The sequence below is a fragment of the Centrocercus urophasianus genome, unplaced genomic scaffold (assembly GCF_019232065.1).
Source record: "Centrocercus urophasianus isolate 14NV4802_14NV808 unplaced genomic scaffold, USGS_Curo_1.0 seq_1060, whole genome shotgun sequence".
NCBI classification, from domain to species: domain Eukaryota; kingdom Metazoa; phylum Chordata; class Aves; order Galliformes; family Phasianidae; genus Centrocercus; species Centrocercus urophasianus.
Genome location: NW_024884210.1, coordinates 51,858 through 66,670, shown reverse-complemented (window position 1 = coordinate 66,670; position 14,813 = coordinate 51,858). Strand labels below are relative to the sequence as shown.

The 14,813-nt window shown below is 56.4% G+C and overlaps 1 protein-coding gene across 1 annotated transcript in view; it reads right to left on the bottom strand.

Annotated features, from left to right (window-relative positions):
• The window catches only part of LOC122167810 (protocadherin-16-like), a 47,477-nt gene extending 32,955 nt beyond the window's left edge, over positions 1 to 14,522 (bottom strand). The window contains 2 exon segments of the mRNA XM_042832657.1: positions 8,443 to 10,251; positions 14,482 to 14,522. Coding sequence (XP_042688591.1) covers positions 8,443 to 10,194 — 1,752 coding nt within the window. The 5' untranslated portion in view covers positions 10,195 to 10,251; positions 14,482 to 14,522.
• Positions 14,523 to 14,813: the final 291 nt, after the last annotated feature.

Genomic DNA, 14,813 nt, shown 5'->3' with positions numbered 1-14,813 from the left:
CTGCTGTGAGGAAAGGCTGAGGGAGCTGGGCTTGTTTGGCTTGGAGAAGAGAAGGCTGCAGGGAGACCTGATGGTGGCCTTCAGTGCTTGAAGGGAGCGGATAAACAGGAGGGGAACGGCTGTGTGTGAGGGTGGGTGGTGACAGGACAAGGGGAATGGCTTGAAAGTGAGACAGGGGAGGTTTGGGTTGGGTGTGAGGAGGAAGTTTTGGAGGCAGAGGGTGGTGAGGCACTGGCACAGGTTGCCCAAGGAGGCTGTGGATGCCCCATCCCTGCAGGCATTCAAGGCCAGGCTGGATGTGGCTCTGGGCAGCCTGGGCTGCTGGTTGGCGACCTGCACACAGCAGGGCTTGGAGCTGGATGAGCGCTGTGCTCCTTTGCAGCCCAGGCCATTCTGTGATTCTATGAGCATCATTACATTAAAATGCCAGGTAAAGAAAAGAAACTGGGAGAAAGAATGAAATGTACTGTTTCTTTCCTAGAATGAATGCAATTGAAATGGCATGTGCTCCTAGAGACCCAAGAACGTGTTTAGGAACTCAGGGGAGGGACCTGATGCTGTGCTTTCAAGAGTTTTCTTTGATAGAGGCTGCTATCACTGAGGGGCTCATGAAGTACAACTGGGGCATTTTCCAATGAAATCGTTGACTGACCACTGTAAATACATGAAAAACTTGCTGTTTGCATTCAGCTTCCAAATGGATTGGAATTTGGCCAGGGATCTCAAAAACAGTCTGAAGGACTGCTGCTGAGTGATTCAGGGACCTGGTAACACGGAATTAGTGGAAAAGTGCAAGGTAATGGACCCCTGCTTTGCCTCAGACTTCACCTGCAAGTGGATATTGCCTCCCTGGATTTCAGGAAGGCATCTGCACTGTTCCCATAAGATCTTCACAGACAAGCTGCTGAAGTATGGACTGGATGAGAAGGCAGCGAGGAGGGCTGAGAAAAGGCTTAATGGTAGAAGATGGAGGTGATCAGCAATGCAAAGTCTAACCGGCAGCCAGAAACGAGCACTGCAGGGTCATGCAGAGCCTAGTCCTGTGTCACACCTCCATTACTGATTTGGACGATGGGCAGCGTGTCCTCAGCAAGTCTGCAGGTGACAGCAAAGCTGGGAGGACTGGCAGATACACCATTGTCATGCTGGCTTCCAGAGGGACTGTGACAGGCTGGAGAAACAGGCTGACAGAAACCTCAACAACAAGAAGGACGAAGTCCTGCCCCTGGGGAGGAGCAGCCCCAGGCATCAGGATGTCCTGGGACCACTCATCTGGAAAGCAGCTGTGCAGAAAAGGACCTGGTGGACACGACGACCATGAACCAGCAGTGCGCCCTTGCTGCTGAGATGGGCCTTGCTGCCCCCAGCTGCGTTAGGCACAGCGCTGCCAGGGGGTGAAGGAAGGTGGTAAGGTGATCCTCTGCCTCTGTTCGGCTCTGGTGGGGCCTCACCTACAGCACTGGGTTCAGAGCTGGGTCATCCAGCACGAGGGAGACGTGGATGTCCTGGAAGGACTGCAGCAAAGGTTCGATAGATGCTGGAGGGACTGGAGTATCTCTGCTGTAAAGAAAAGCTAAGAGAGCAGGGCCTGTCTAGTCTAGACAAAAGAAGATGCATGGAGAACATCATGAATGCCTATGAATAGCTGAAGTGGCAGTGCAAAGATGTCAGAGCCAGGCTCTCTTCTATGGTGCCCACTCTTAAGATAAGGGCCAATGGGCACAAACTGAGGCGCAGGAAGCACTTCTTTACTGTGCAGCTGACTGAGTACTTAGGTGACTCAGGCATTGTGGAGTTGTGGTCCTGGGCAGCCCCAACACAGCTCTCCTTTCTGCGAGTCTGTGATCTGCATCCAACTGCCCTGAGCAGAGAGCTGCTCTGCTCCACCAGCCCTGCACGCAGCCAGCAGCATCTGCTGCCTGATCCTTCTTTCCTGCAGTTTGCTGGGAGATTTTGCTTGTGTACCCTGCAGCCGCTTGACAGGCACAACTGGGCAGAAGGGGAACCTCATGGAACTGCTGTGGCTGAAGTAGCAGAAAAGAATGGCAAAAAACTGCAAGATGCTGCACGGTTAGGGGAAAAGAAAGTGCAGCACAAATATCGGGGAGCTAAGATTGCTCTGAGGGAAGGAGTGCACTGAGCAGGTGTGCCTCTCCGCAGTACACAGAGAACTGGGAGAACAAAGATGGGCACTAAAGAATTCAGGCCTTATTTCACCTACCTCCTCTAGTCCTCTGGCAAGATGGGATGGAAGGGAGTGGAGTCAACAGACCACAGAGCTCTTCTGAGTCCCTCAGAGGAGAAGGATAGAGAGTCACATACTGCAGTCTCCAACTGCACAACTTTGAGCAAAGGCTTCTCCCTCCATCGGATCTGTCTGCAGGGCAGCACCAGAGCGCCTTGCCCTCCCAGCCTTATTGCTCACCCACGTGCCCCCCTTCACAGTCCGCAGTGCGTGAAAGGATGGAGTCCCTCTCAGCAGCCATTCTCTGGCTGTCCTCCCCATCTCCAGTAAGCACTGTCAGCAAGCAGGGAGCTCATCTGGAGCCCTGCCCTGGCTGGATCTCTGCTACGCACATGTTACGCTGCGGCTTTGGCAAACATCTGGCTCTGGGCTCCCGCCCCTCAGAGTGACGGCTCTTGGTGGGAGAGAAGGGGAGGCTGGCGCCAGTGTGGTCAACGATCCCACGCACGGCTCCCATTGCTTGAGTGTGTGCCAGGCATCCTGCCCTCCCCAGCCCTGGCACAGATGCTGACCAGCTAAAAGCAGCCAGGGAGCGGCCACGGCTGCTATTTCAGGAGTTGTCTCTGGCTCCGGGGTTGTGTCTCAGCCTCCAGCACGCTCGGGCCTCAGAGGAATGAACGGGGTCAGGGTTCGGCCCCAGTGATTGTCCAGCACGCGTGGCAGAGGCGAGGGTCAGACCCTGAGGCTGCAGGATGCGCCACATCCGGGGGGACTCTGCACAGCTGCAGGCGCTGTGTGCCTGCTCCGCTGCATCCCACGGCTACAGGGCGCAGCAAGGCTCTGGCTGGCAGCCCCACAGCCATGGTCCAGGCGTGGGAAGACGCAGGGCTGCTGCAGCCGTGCAAGAGTGAGTATGGAGAACAGGGGAGAGGCTGTGCCGAGATGTGGAAAAGGCCTCGGTTTTGAGAAAGAGGGGAAGCAGTGCAAACACAGACACTAGCGGGGAGGTAGAATCCAATGGGGAGTAAGGCTGGACAAGACCTGCAGGAACCTGAAGGTGAGTGCAAACTTCCTGGGAGCCTTAGTGCTGCGGAGAGCAGGGGAAAGTAAGGAGCAGAACAAGGATAAGCAAGGCTGACACACAAGCATCCAGGTGTCCTCTCTGTTCGAGCAGCAGGGAGACAAAATGGGAGCTGCAGCAGACAGCTAAAGGGCACTAGGAACCTCAACAGAGCAGAAGAGTTTGGGTGCTGAGCAGGGGAGAAAATAGGACTCTGCAAGAAAAGTCTCAAGGGGATTCAAGCAGGGCAGCAGCGGTGTAGCGTAGGATGTCAGAGGGTCTGGATGCAACCTGCTGGGGGACGCCGATGCCAAGGACTTTAAAGTGGGTTGCTGGGCTGCAATTTGACTGCACAGAGCTCAGCAGCGAGAGCTGGCAGATTGTGTCTACACAGCAGGACAGGACACAGGCAGAGATGTATGAATAAGACTGGAGCTTGGCGTATCAGAGGGAGAGCAGCAGAAAGGGATGGGGAGCAGAAGATGCTGGGGTGCCCCAGGGCCATGCCCATGAGGAAAAGCACTGCCAGCGAGAACTGTCCTGGGGGTAAAACAGCAAGGGTCCCCTGGGGGCAGACATCAGCAGCTGGCAGCAATCAAGGGGTGTGGAGAGAAGAGGAGGGAGCAGAGACTAAGGGAAGGGGAGGGGGAGAATGCTGTGGGGCTCTGTGAGGGGAGAAGCAGGGCTGGGCACTTTGGGGGGTAGGGTGCACAGGTGTGGGGCTGCGGGTGGCGTGGAGGAGGGACGGTGTGAGCAAGGACTGTAGGAGAAAGGGGAGCTCTAGGGGACCTGGGGCCAAAGCAGAGATGAAGGAAGAGGGGCAGCTGTGAGGGGGCTGGGGATCAGAGCAGAGGAAGGAGGGATCTGTGGAGGGGGCTGGGGGAGGAGCAGAGCATGGGGGGAGAGGAGCACGAGGGGCTGGGGCCTCTCGGCTGCAGTGGAAAAGCTGCTGCAGCTCCAGGGGAAATGCTACTTGAATTAATCATGGCGCTGGCTGCTGTGCCAAGCCCAGGAGGAGGCTGCTGGCAGCACAAGGAAATAACTTTCACAGGAATTTGGAACAAATGCAGCTCTTCTGGCGGTAACAACAGCGCTCACCTCCCCCAAAACCTCCCTGAGTACCAGCATCTCCCCCATGTCCCATGTCCCTTTGCACCCCAGATTCATCCACACGATGGTCCCTTTCTCAGAAGCATGATGCACTCCCTCCCCTCACGCTGATCCCCAGTTAGCTCACAGACATCTCCTCATTTTGTCTCTGAAAGCTCGTCTTCCTATTTCAGAAGAGGAGAAGGCCTGTTCTGTGCTGTGCAAAAACCTGAAAATAGGTTAATGCTAAAGCTCTTGTCCCAAGAAACCGAATGCACACAGCAGCATCCTCCCGCTCTCCTTGGCAGCAAAGTCAGTGATCATCAGTCCTCCTGCTGTTCTGGTCCCCGTCTGTGGCTGCTCCCTGTGTTCCCTCACAAATATTCCCCTTCGGGGCCATAATGATGCACCAGGATTATCCCTCAAGACTCCGTGTTACTGTAGCCTGCTTTAGCCTAGAGCACTTCATGCAGGCGCCATATAGTGCACAGCCCCAGAGGCTGCCCAAGTGCTGTTCATGCAGCACAGCCCCTCACAGAACCACAGAATTGCACTCGGGCTTCAAAGCTCATCAGACTTGTCCTCAAAACTGTAAGACAAGGATACACACTGTGCATGGGGTTGGTCAGCTTCTGATTGCTGATGTTCTTCCCTAACACCTAACAATGGTGTGTAGGGGTGCAAGTGAAACACACAAAGCCTGGTTCCAAAATCATTGATACTGGATCTATACAGGAGTCCATAATCAACCATCTCATCTCATTCACATTTCAGTCAAATCAACCACTGCTCACAATATGGGGTTTACACAACTCTCTGCTTTATGCAGACTGCCAGAGGACAGACAATACTTGATTCAGCTTAAAAAGTTAGAAAGGCCCAGAAAGAAAATATCTGACCATGCATGCAGCTTGGTACAGCGTCAATCCAACGGAACGTTTGAAACAAATGTAAGCCAGCAGAGTGAATTTATAACAGAACAAAGTTCCACATCATGTAAACACAGCATTTGAATGTGAGCTGATGAGCCTTAAAGTATCCATGCCAACCTCATGAAGTTCAACAGGACCAAGTGCAAGGTCCTGCACCTGGCTCAGAGAAATCTCAAGCACAGATGCAGAACGGATGGAGAACGGCTTGAGAGCAGCCCTGAGGAGAAGGCTTTGGGGATGTCAGCTGATGAAAGACTCAACACGGGTTGGCAATGTGTGCTTGCAGCCCAGAAGGCCAATGGCATCCTGAGTTGCACTGAGAGAAGTGTGGCCAGCAGGGCGAGGGAAGTGATTCTATATCCAGCTGTGGAGCCCCCAGCACAGGAGGGACATGGAGCTGTTGGAGCGGGTCCAGAGGAGGGCCGTGAAGATGATCAGGGGGCTGGAGCAGCTCCCCTATGGGGACAGGCTGAGAGAGCTGGGGATCTTCAGCCTGGAAAAGAGAAGGCTGCGAGGAGCCCTTATGGTGAGTGGCCTTCCAGTACCTGAAGGGGCCTCCAGGAAAGCTGGGGAGGGAGCTTTTATAAGGGCGTGTAGTGACAGGACGAGGGGAAATGGTTTTAAACTGGAAGAGGGCAGATTGAGACTAGATATTATGTCTTCCTGTGAAGGTGGTGAGACACTGGCACAGGTTGCCCAGCCAGGCTGTGGATGCCCCCTGCCTGGATGCCCTCAAGGCCAGGCTGGATGGGGCTGTGAGCAACCTGGGCTATGGGAGGTGTCCCTGCCTGCAGGAGGGGGTTGGAACCGGATGACCTTAAGGGTCCCTTCCAGCCCAAACCATTCTATGATTCTATGATATGTATTACCAGCTCATGTCTACACAGTGAAGCAGAGACAACTGACTAGTGTCTGCCCCCTGCTCTATTGTTTGATGGTCTTGTGTTCATTGGTTACTTAGGCTCCTTCTGTGCTTGTGTTTTTCTCTCATCTCAGATTTGAACCGTGGTTTGCTATTTCCTTTGCTTAGGCACACGCAGGGTCAGTTACTGTAGGCCTCGACCCATGATAAACATAAGTAATAAATAAATATGTTGAGGTTTCTTTACTATGAGATGCTGGAACAGCTGCCCAGGGAGGCTGTGGATGCCCCATCCCTGGAGATGTTCAAGGCCAGGTTGGATGGGGCCCTGGGCAGCCTGGTCTAGTATTAAACGTGGAGGTTGGTGGCCCTGCATCTGGTGGGGGGTTGGAGATTCAATGATCCTTAAGGTCCCTTTCAACCTTGGCCATTCTGTGTGATTCTGTGTGATTCTTTCTCTTTCTCAGGTGCTCAGGTTTGCTCTGCTCAGCCCTGTTTGTACATCAAACACAAAGAACACCGTGGTGGGGAGAATGGGATGTTGCTGGGATGCAGGAGACCTGCAGTGGTGCCATGGTCAGTTACGTGGTGTCCCCACCTCCCTATCGTTCTGTCCTGCCCACACAGAGCAGATGTCAATATCCAAAAATGGAACTGGTCCTCCCATGGTTTCTGGCTTAGAAACTTGATGGTATGATGGACACCAAAACCCTTTCTGTTCTGGGTCAGCCTTAGCAGCTGCTTTTTTCCTGCAGGACGTGTCAGCAAGGCCTGGGCTCTCATCAGCATTATGCAGGTCTGGACCCTCAGACCAGATGAGCCCTGATGCCTGGAAGTCACAGAGAGATGAAGTCAAGCAGGGGGAAGAGAGGGTCTGTGGGGCTGCACACCTGACTGTGACCTATGAAATGTGGCACCAGCTGCTGGCTGCTGTGCACCCCAAAGAGCCCATGGAAGCCCTCCAGTTCCTGGCAGGGGTGGCTGGACTGGGCAGCTCAGGCCGCGGCTCCTTGGCCCCCAGCTCTGCCAGCTCCTCAGCCTGGCCTGAGCCTGCTGGGGCCTGGTGCTGAGTCGGCAGCCTGGCCGGCCTCCTTTCCCATCCTCTCACATTTCCCGGCCCAGAGGAAGCAGCAGCAGATGTGTGCGCTGTTTGCTTTATGCCGAGGCCACGAGGGAGGTACCTGCGCTCGGCCCAGATGCACCGTTTCCAAATGAAACATGAGGGCCAAGCCAAGACCATCGAAACCTGTCCAACCCCCCAGTCCCTGCCGGCTGCTGGACGGGTGCCTCCCTGCGCTGTGCTGTGCAGGCCAGGATGGCTTCACTGCCGCACGGCGTCTCAGCACGGCGCAGCCCTGTGGCCCTACCAGCATCTTCATGGCATCCCCACAGTCTCACGTCTTCCCACCTCCCTCCTGCCTGTCCTTGCACTTGCAGCCAGAAAGCCAGCCTTCAGTGCCGGCGATATTTCCAGAACGCCTTCCTGCCTTTGCAGTAAGCAGCACTGAGCAGGATGGCACTGAGAACGAGAGGGGCCTCTGCCGGAGCCACCGCAGCTGAGTTGTCCCTGCAAGCACCTGAGGCCTCCGTGTCCCCCAGGGCAACAGCGCTCCTGCCCTGTCCCGGAGCCCATTGCCATCCTCAGCCTCCTCCTGACCTCCGTCCCAGCATGGCTCTGGCCCCACCTGTCCCACAGGGACAGACCTTGTGCTGCCCTGACGGAGCCTGCAGGGTCATGCTGATGGAATAGACGGCACAGCTGAGCCCCCATGAGAGCTAACAGAGGGGCAGCAACCCCCCCAGGACTCACTACACAGAGACTGATGTAGCACGTGCCTCTCAGCTCAAATCCCAAAGATGCTGCTTCTGAAGTAATATAACAGCAGCAGTCACGTATAACTAATGCTGCTGTCCATCACCAGAGGGAGAGAGAAGTTACCAGTCCTGCCACAAGCAGTTTCGAGGCCTGACCTTGCCCCTCAGCACTGTTGCTGGTACTCCAGGCTGACAAGGACAGCTCTGCACTTGTGCAAGCAATGCCTGGCAGAGCAGATCACCACGTGAGCTGAGCTCAACGCAGCGCTTTGCACAAAGGGACTCCTTGAGATCTGCCTCTGGCATCAAAGGCACCCCCCAGCATGCAGATGTGTAACAGTGCTCTGCCAGCTTCCTGCTCACGGCGAGGGAACAGCTCTCTGCCTGTCGAAGCCATGAAATCTGCGCAAACATCCTTCAGCAGCACATCTCTCATCTCCAACCTCTCACAGCCCTGTCTGTGCCCTCCTCAAGCTCAGCTCCTGACAGCTGTACCTACCTGTAGGAAGCAGGTACCGACCGGGGTGTTCTCCTTCAGGGACACGTTGTAGAAATTACTCCTGAACACCGGCTCGTTGTCATTGACGTCCTGCAGGGCCACAAGCACCACAGCTGAAGAAGAGAGGGCAGGGGTTCCCCTGTCTGTGGCCAGCACTGTCAGCTGAGGCTGAGGATCCTTCTCGTAATCCAGTGGGGCAGCAGTGGTGATGATACCCGTGGCAGGGTCAATGGCAAACCAGCTGGAATGGGTGTCTTGGCTGTGCACGATGCTGTACTGCACCTCCCCATTGGGACCCTGGTCTTTGTCTCGAGCGGTCACTTGCAGGACAAAGCTGCCTGGGTACACAACCTCAGGGATGCTCTGTTTGTACTCCTGCTGGTCAAAGAGTGGAGGGTTGTCATTGATGTCTATCACCTGCAGCACAAAGGTTGATTCTGCTCGGAGCGGAGGTGTTCCCGAATCAGTCGCTGTCACTCGCAAATCATAGGAGTCTCTTTCCTCCCGATCCAGAAGCTGGTCCACGCAGATAAGGTAGATGATGTTGTCCTTTGTAGTGAGGGCAAACTTGCCATCCCCCCCCTCCAGGGTGACATTGACATTGGAGTACTCTCCATAATCTGGGTCAGAAACAGAGATGCGTGCCACATACTGACCGGGCTGGGCTCCCTCAGAGATCTGAGGGGAGCCATCTTCGCTCAGAAAGATGATGGTCATGGTGGGCTGGTTGTCATTGTAGTCGCGCACGTGGATAGTGACAAAGGCTGTGGTGACCTCAGGGTGGACAGCCCTGTCCCGTGCCTGCACCACCAGCTCGTGCACCTTCCTGACTTCGTAGTCCAGACCCTTGTTGAGTTTGATGACTCCAGTTCGGGAGTCGATGGTGAAGTACTGGTCAGGATCACTCTGTCGCCGGTTGATCTCATAAATCACATCACCGTTGTCTCCTTCATCCGCGTCGGACGCGAAGACCTGCAGGATGCTACTGCCAGGTTTCAAATTCTCTGATATGAGAGTATGATAGCGGCTCTGGTTGAAGGTGGGAGCGTTGTCATTGATGTCCTGGACGGACACGTCCAACGTCATTTGGCTGCTCCTGGGAGGAGAGCCCCCATCGTAGGCTTCCAGCACCAGGGAGTACGACGAACGGTTCTCCCGATCCAAGACGTTGCTGACCACCAGGTCTAAATACAGGACCCCATTGGGTCCTCGCCGTGTTTCCAGACGGAAGGCCTGCCCCACATTGTCACCCTTAATCACGTAGCCTTGGGTATTGAGCAGGCCACTGTCAGCATCAAAGGCTGGGTCCAAGGGAAATCTGCTGCCAACAGGTGTGTGCTCTGGGATCTGGAAAGTGCTGTGTTGCTTGGGAAAGGCTGGAGCGTGGTCGTTGATGTCATTAACTTGGATATTCACTTCTACTGTGATGCCCTCGGGGGTAACAGCTATGAAGCTGTAATGGTCCCTGGTCTCTCGGTCAAGGACGCGGGCTGTTTTGATGATGCCCCTGTTCTCATCTATCCACAAGTCAGTGGCAACGCCACTGCCCTCCTGCGCTGATATGAAATACATGTAGGCACTGGTGCCAGGGGGCAGGCCAGCACTGATGTCCCCAATGATGGTGCCTGCTGGCTGCTCCTCATCTATTTGTAGATCCAGGGTGCCCAGGACAGCAGAGCCCTTCTCTGCTCTCAGGCCCCCAAGGATTAGCAGCTCCAACAGAAGCATGGCCGACCCTTTCATCTGCTCCATTGCTAGTAACTTGCAGAGCAGAAGGTTGCTTGATCTTCTTTGCAGCACTCTTTAATCCTGCAAGGAATGCAAACCAGAGGAAGCTGGTTAAGAGAGAGCAGCAAACGAAGGACAGAATAAGAACGTGGGGAGGGAGAGCCTGCCAGGTACCTTCCGCTTGGTTGCTCTGTATCACTTATCCCTCATGAGTCGAAAACTTGTTAGAGCAAAGGGTGTGAAGGAAAGGGAATGAAGCCCCAGGCCAGCACCTAACGTCACCGAGCAGAGCAGACCTGGCCATGTGCTGGTGTTACCAGCTGGTACTCTGTCACATCGCTTTTTTTCCCACACAGCCAAGTATCCTTCCCAACTAGCAGCCTTCCTGGCAGCACCGGAGCCAGCTGGTTCCTGTGCCTTTAACAGCTGAATGCTTCCTGCAAAGCTGAGAAACAGTGTCTGCAAGACCTCAGAGATTTTTGGACAAGCAGCAGCCTAGCACCTCTCTATCCTGAAAAATATGGTCTTAAAACTGGGAGCGATCCCAACAAGTGACCCTGCCGAACCCCCCTTCCCCAGTAGCTTGCTTTTCATGACCACAGGGATTTAGGTTCAAAAAAAATGCAAAGTGCAAATCGGGTGTCCCTGGTGGGGTGCAGCAGAACTGGAATGGGCTTACATCCAGAGCACAATAAATCAGAATGGCTCCATTGCAAAGGACAGACCCACAGCCGGGAATGCCCAAGACAAAACCCCGTCCTCCCAGGGCAGACAGGGCCCATTGTTCAACCAGGAAAGGAGATCTGGGGATGCCCCAAGCTGGTACCATGGAGGGTGGTGGTGGCACAGCAGGAACGCAGCAACTCCCTCTGAACTGCCGGCTGCCCTGGCTCCTTCCCCGTCCCACTCTCCACTGCTCGCTCTCCTCCTTTGTCTCCTTCTCGCTGCTCCTCGTTCGTTCTGGCTCCTTCACTCCATTTCCCCCTGCTGTAGCTTCATTTCACTGCAGCAGTGGGGGAGGGACAAGAAGGGAGGAGCGGCTCCCTGCAGCCGCAGCGCTGCTGGACACGCTGGCCGTACGTGCGGCACCCAAAGGCTGTGAGCCCCCCAGGGCTCTGCCCACCCTCCCTGCAAGCAGCCAGAGCAACTCAGCAGTCGAAGTGCTCGTGCACAACACCAGCCCCAGTGCCGCTCCGAGCCGCCGGTAAACGAGGCTCAGTGGTCTGCAGGGATGGCGGCAGCATGAGCTCACACTTGGACTCTCTTGAAAGCATTTGCTGCTGGTCCCATAACCACGCTCAGGAGCAGCTCATGGCAGACGCAGGACGGCAGAACCTCCCTGTCTTGTGGGGGCAGAGGTGGCTCGTGCTGCCTGGTTTGGGGACTACAAATGGCAACCTTTGGTCTGCAGAGCTCTACAGCAGCGCCAGCCCTTTCTGAGAGATGTGGTACCACTATTTGTTGGCCCTCTTTCCCACCTCAGGACAACTGTTAGGTTGATTTTTCTTGCAGCAATTGTGGGTTGGTGACAGAAATAAAAGTGTTTCCTACATATAAAGGAATGTTTACCTCAGTGGGCTACAGGAACTAGAAACCCGTGCACACCCCCAGTGCCTGATGCCTGTGCAAGCAGTGCCACACGCTGCTCTTGCACCTAGCAAACACGAATCCTCATCATCTCTCAGGAACAGAAGGTCAAAGAAGTTACACGTTCTTGAGGACTGCTGGATGCTGAGCTGCACCAGTTCAGTGGTCCTAGCCAAGTCCATTGCTCTTCCTCTTGGGAGTCAATGAAACTTCCCCAGAACAATTACGTGCATCTAGAATTGGGAGAACGGGATCCAAATTTGCTTCTGTGATGCAACTGCATCATCCTAACTGTAACTTGGACACTTGGGTCGTGGGAAGGTACAGGGCAGAGTTCAAAGCCCTGGCAGGTGGGTAAATGAAAACTCAAGTAAAAGGAGAGTAGAAAAAATAGAGTAACAAAAAGAGGGATGCAGCGAGGGGATCTCAGTGGCTGAGGATGGGATAAAGCTGAAACGTCTTGAGTAGCACCTGGCACAGGTAAGGGCACAGATATGGGGAAAAGAACCTGCCCTGGTTTGATTACTGATGTCACTCTTGGAAAGCAGAAGGGAGAGCAGCAAGGCTTTGTGGACTGCTGCTGTGGGGATGGGGAAACTGGGAACGTGAATGGGGGTGTGAAGAGCAGCTGGGAGCGCTGGGGCAACGCAGTAACACAAAGTCAGGTTTCTGGGGTGATGAAATGAGTGCAAATTTCTCCCTTTCCCTCCTTCCTGGATGCAGTCAGAGCTTTGCTGCCTCCTGGGAAAGAGACGCGACTGCCTGCTTGCCAGACTGCACAGGTCCAGGATGGGCAGAAGGCCCCCGGGGTACCGGCAGCCCTTTACTCCTCTGGGACTTGCAGGGTTGGGACAGCAAGGAAGACAGCGGCAACCTCAGTTGATGCAGAGTCACCAAATCGAACAGCTGCTTCCAATTAGCAGATAGCTCAGTGCGAGGGGCTGGCTTGAGTGGTCCAGGCCCAGCCTGTGTAATGTGAGCCGGACTGCCCTGCTCCCCTCCCGTCCCTCCCACTACCGGGCACTGAGTTTCCTAGTAACAAATGGCAGCGAGAGCCTCTAAAGGAACGGTGGTATCACAGTCTGTCCGGAGAGGAGGCTGGGGTGCAGAGCCACAGTAAGGGGGTCGACAGGAAGGGTGCTGCAATGCACAGAGGCGTTTCCAGGCCTGGCTGATATGCCCAGGCATCAGGGGAGCCGAGACTACACTTAGGAGATGAGCCTTGTTTAGAAAAATGCATAAGAAACTACAGAAGGACCAAAGCAGAATCCCCTGCTTGCAAGCCTGCCAGTGGCACTGCTTCTCATGTCGGCCACGGAGAAGGGAAAGCAGGCCCACCCCGGCACTGGCAGAGAAGCTGGAAAGACGGCACCCACTCTGCGTGCCACAAACAGATGTCAGAGTGCTTGCTGTGCAAAAGCTCCACCAAAGCTCAAAGCTGCACACGCTGCTGATGCCATACCCAAAACTTCACGAGGGGCCATGATTCATCCAGTGATGTTTTCAAGACTCCACATCAGGAGGGATGTAGAATCCCATTTCATCTTTGCTGGGCACCACTCACTGTGCTGGAATATGCTCTCCTGTTCTACATCCATGCAGGTCTCTCTCAAGACTTCCAGATCTTCCCAAAGCCAAGCACGGTCCAGCCTTGCCTGCAGTGCAGCCCTAGTCTGAAAACTTTCAACCTCTGCTGTCCATTATGACCTGAGCCACCTCCATGCCTCCCAGCCCCATCTCCTTACACCTGCATCTGCAACACCAGCATCTCTATTGCTCACTCCCACAGTTGCCACACAGCCTAATCTCCTTCTAACATCAAAACAAGCAGTGACCAGCAGTGGTAGCCATTCTCTAAGGATGCAGTCAAGCTCCACTTCATCCCCATGGATTCAATTCCTGTGCCACACGAGGGCTTCCTTCAGGCTATCCTGTCTCTGAAAACATTATTCCTACAAAGGAAGCTCTAATAAAAGCTCCTCACGCAAAAGCCAGTTCCCACAGTCCCGGCCCACAAGCCATCAGCACTGGCTGTGCCCTGCCACACTGCGTGCCCACTGCGCAGCCGTCCCGGGGTGTCGAGGCTCTCTGGCCGTCGGGCTGCCCGGCCCCCGGCGCTCCCCGGCTGTCCCTGGGGCTCTCCATCTCTCGGGGCTCCCGGCCGTCTCCCCCTGCGGCTGCTGGGGCTCCCTGCCTTTCGGGGCTGCCCAGACACGAGGCGTCCCTTCCTCCCGGCGCTCCCGGTGCCCGCGCACACCGCCGTTCCGGGGCTCTCCCCGGCTCTCCCCCCGCACGCCGCAGCCTCCGTTCCAGCACACCGCCCGCCCCAGCCCCCGCTCCGCTCGGGCCCGCAGCCCCCGCCCGGCGCCTCCGCGGCTCCTCCGCCGCGACCGCCGAACGCCCGCCCAGCGCCGGCTCAGCCCTGCGGCTCCCCGTCCCGGCGCCGCTCCCGTTCCCGCACCGTCCCGCTCCCAGCGCCGGCCTCAGTGCCGTCGCGCAGCGGGCGAGGCTGATCGGCCGATCCAGCCGCGGATCCGCGGTGCTGCGCCGCCGCGGGCGCACCCCCCCGCCCCCCCCCCCCCCCCCCATTGTCTGCGCGGCGGAGGCAGAACAAAGCGCCCGGTCCAGTCCGGCCCGGCCCGGCGTGCGCTGATGCGGATGTGCGGCACAGCGGTTGAAGGCGGGGAGGCGGCGGGAGCGGATCGGTCCGGCGCTGGCACTTACAGCTCGCGTCCCGCGCCGGCAGAGCTCGCATCCCGCACGATCCGGTCCCGGCGAGACGTCCCGCAGCAGAGCGGGTACCCCGGCACCCCAGTACCCGGCGCTCTGGTGCCGACACCGCTCCGGTACCGCCGGCCGCTCCGGTACCTTCAGTGTGTTCCGGTGCCCTCCGGCGCCGTGCCCCCACCCCGTCCTCCCGGAGCTCGGCCTCCCGGTGCCGCGGCCGCCCCGGTGCCGCAGCCGCCCCGCGCAGAGCTCGGCTGCAGGCGGCGGATCGGCGCTGGCTCGGCGCGGAGGCTCCTGCTGAAACCCGACCCAGCGCCGCCCTCAGCCCC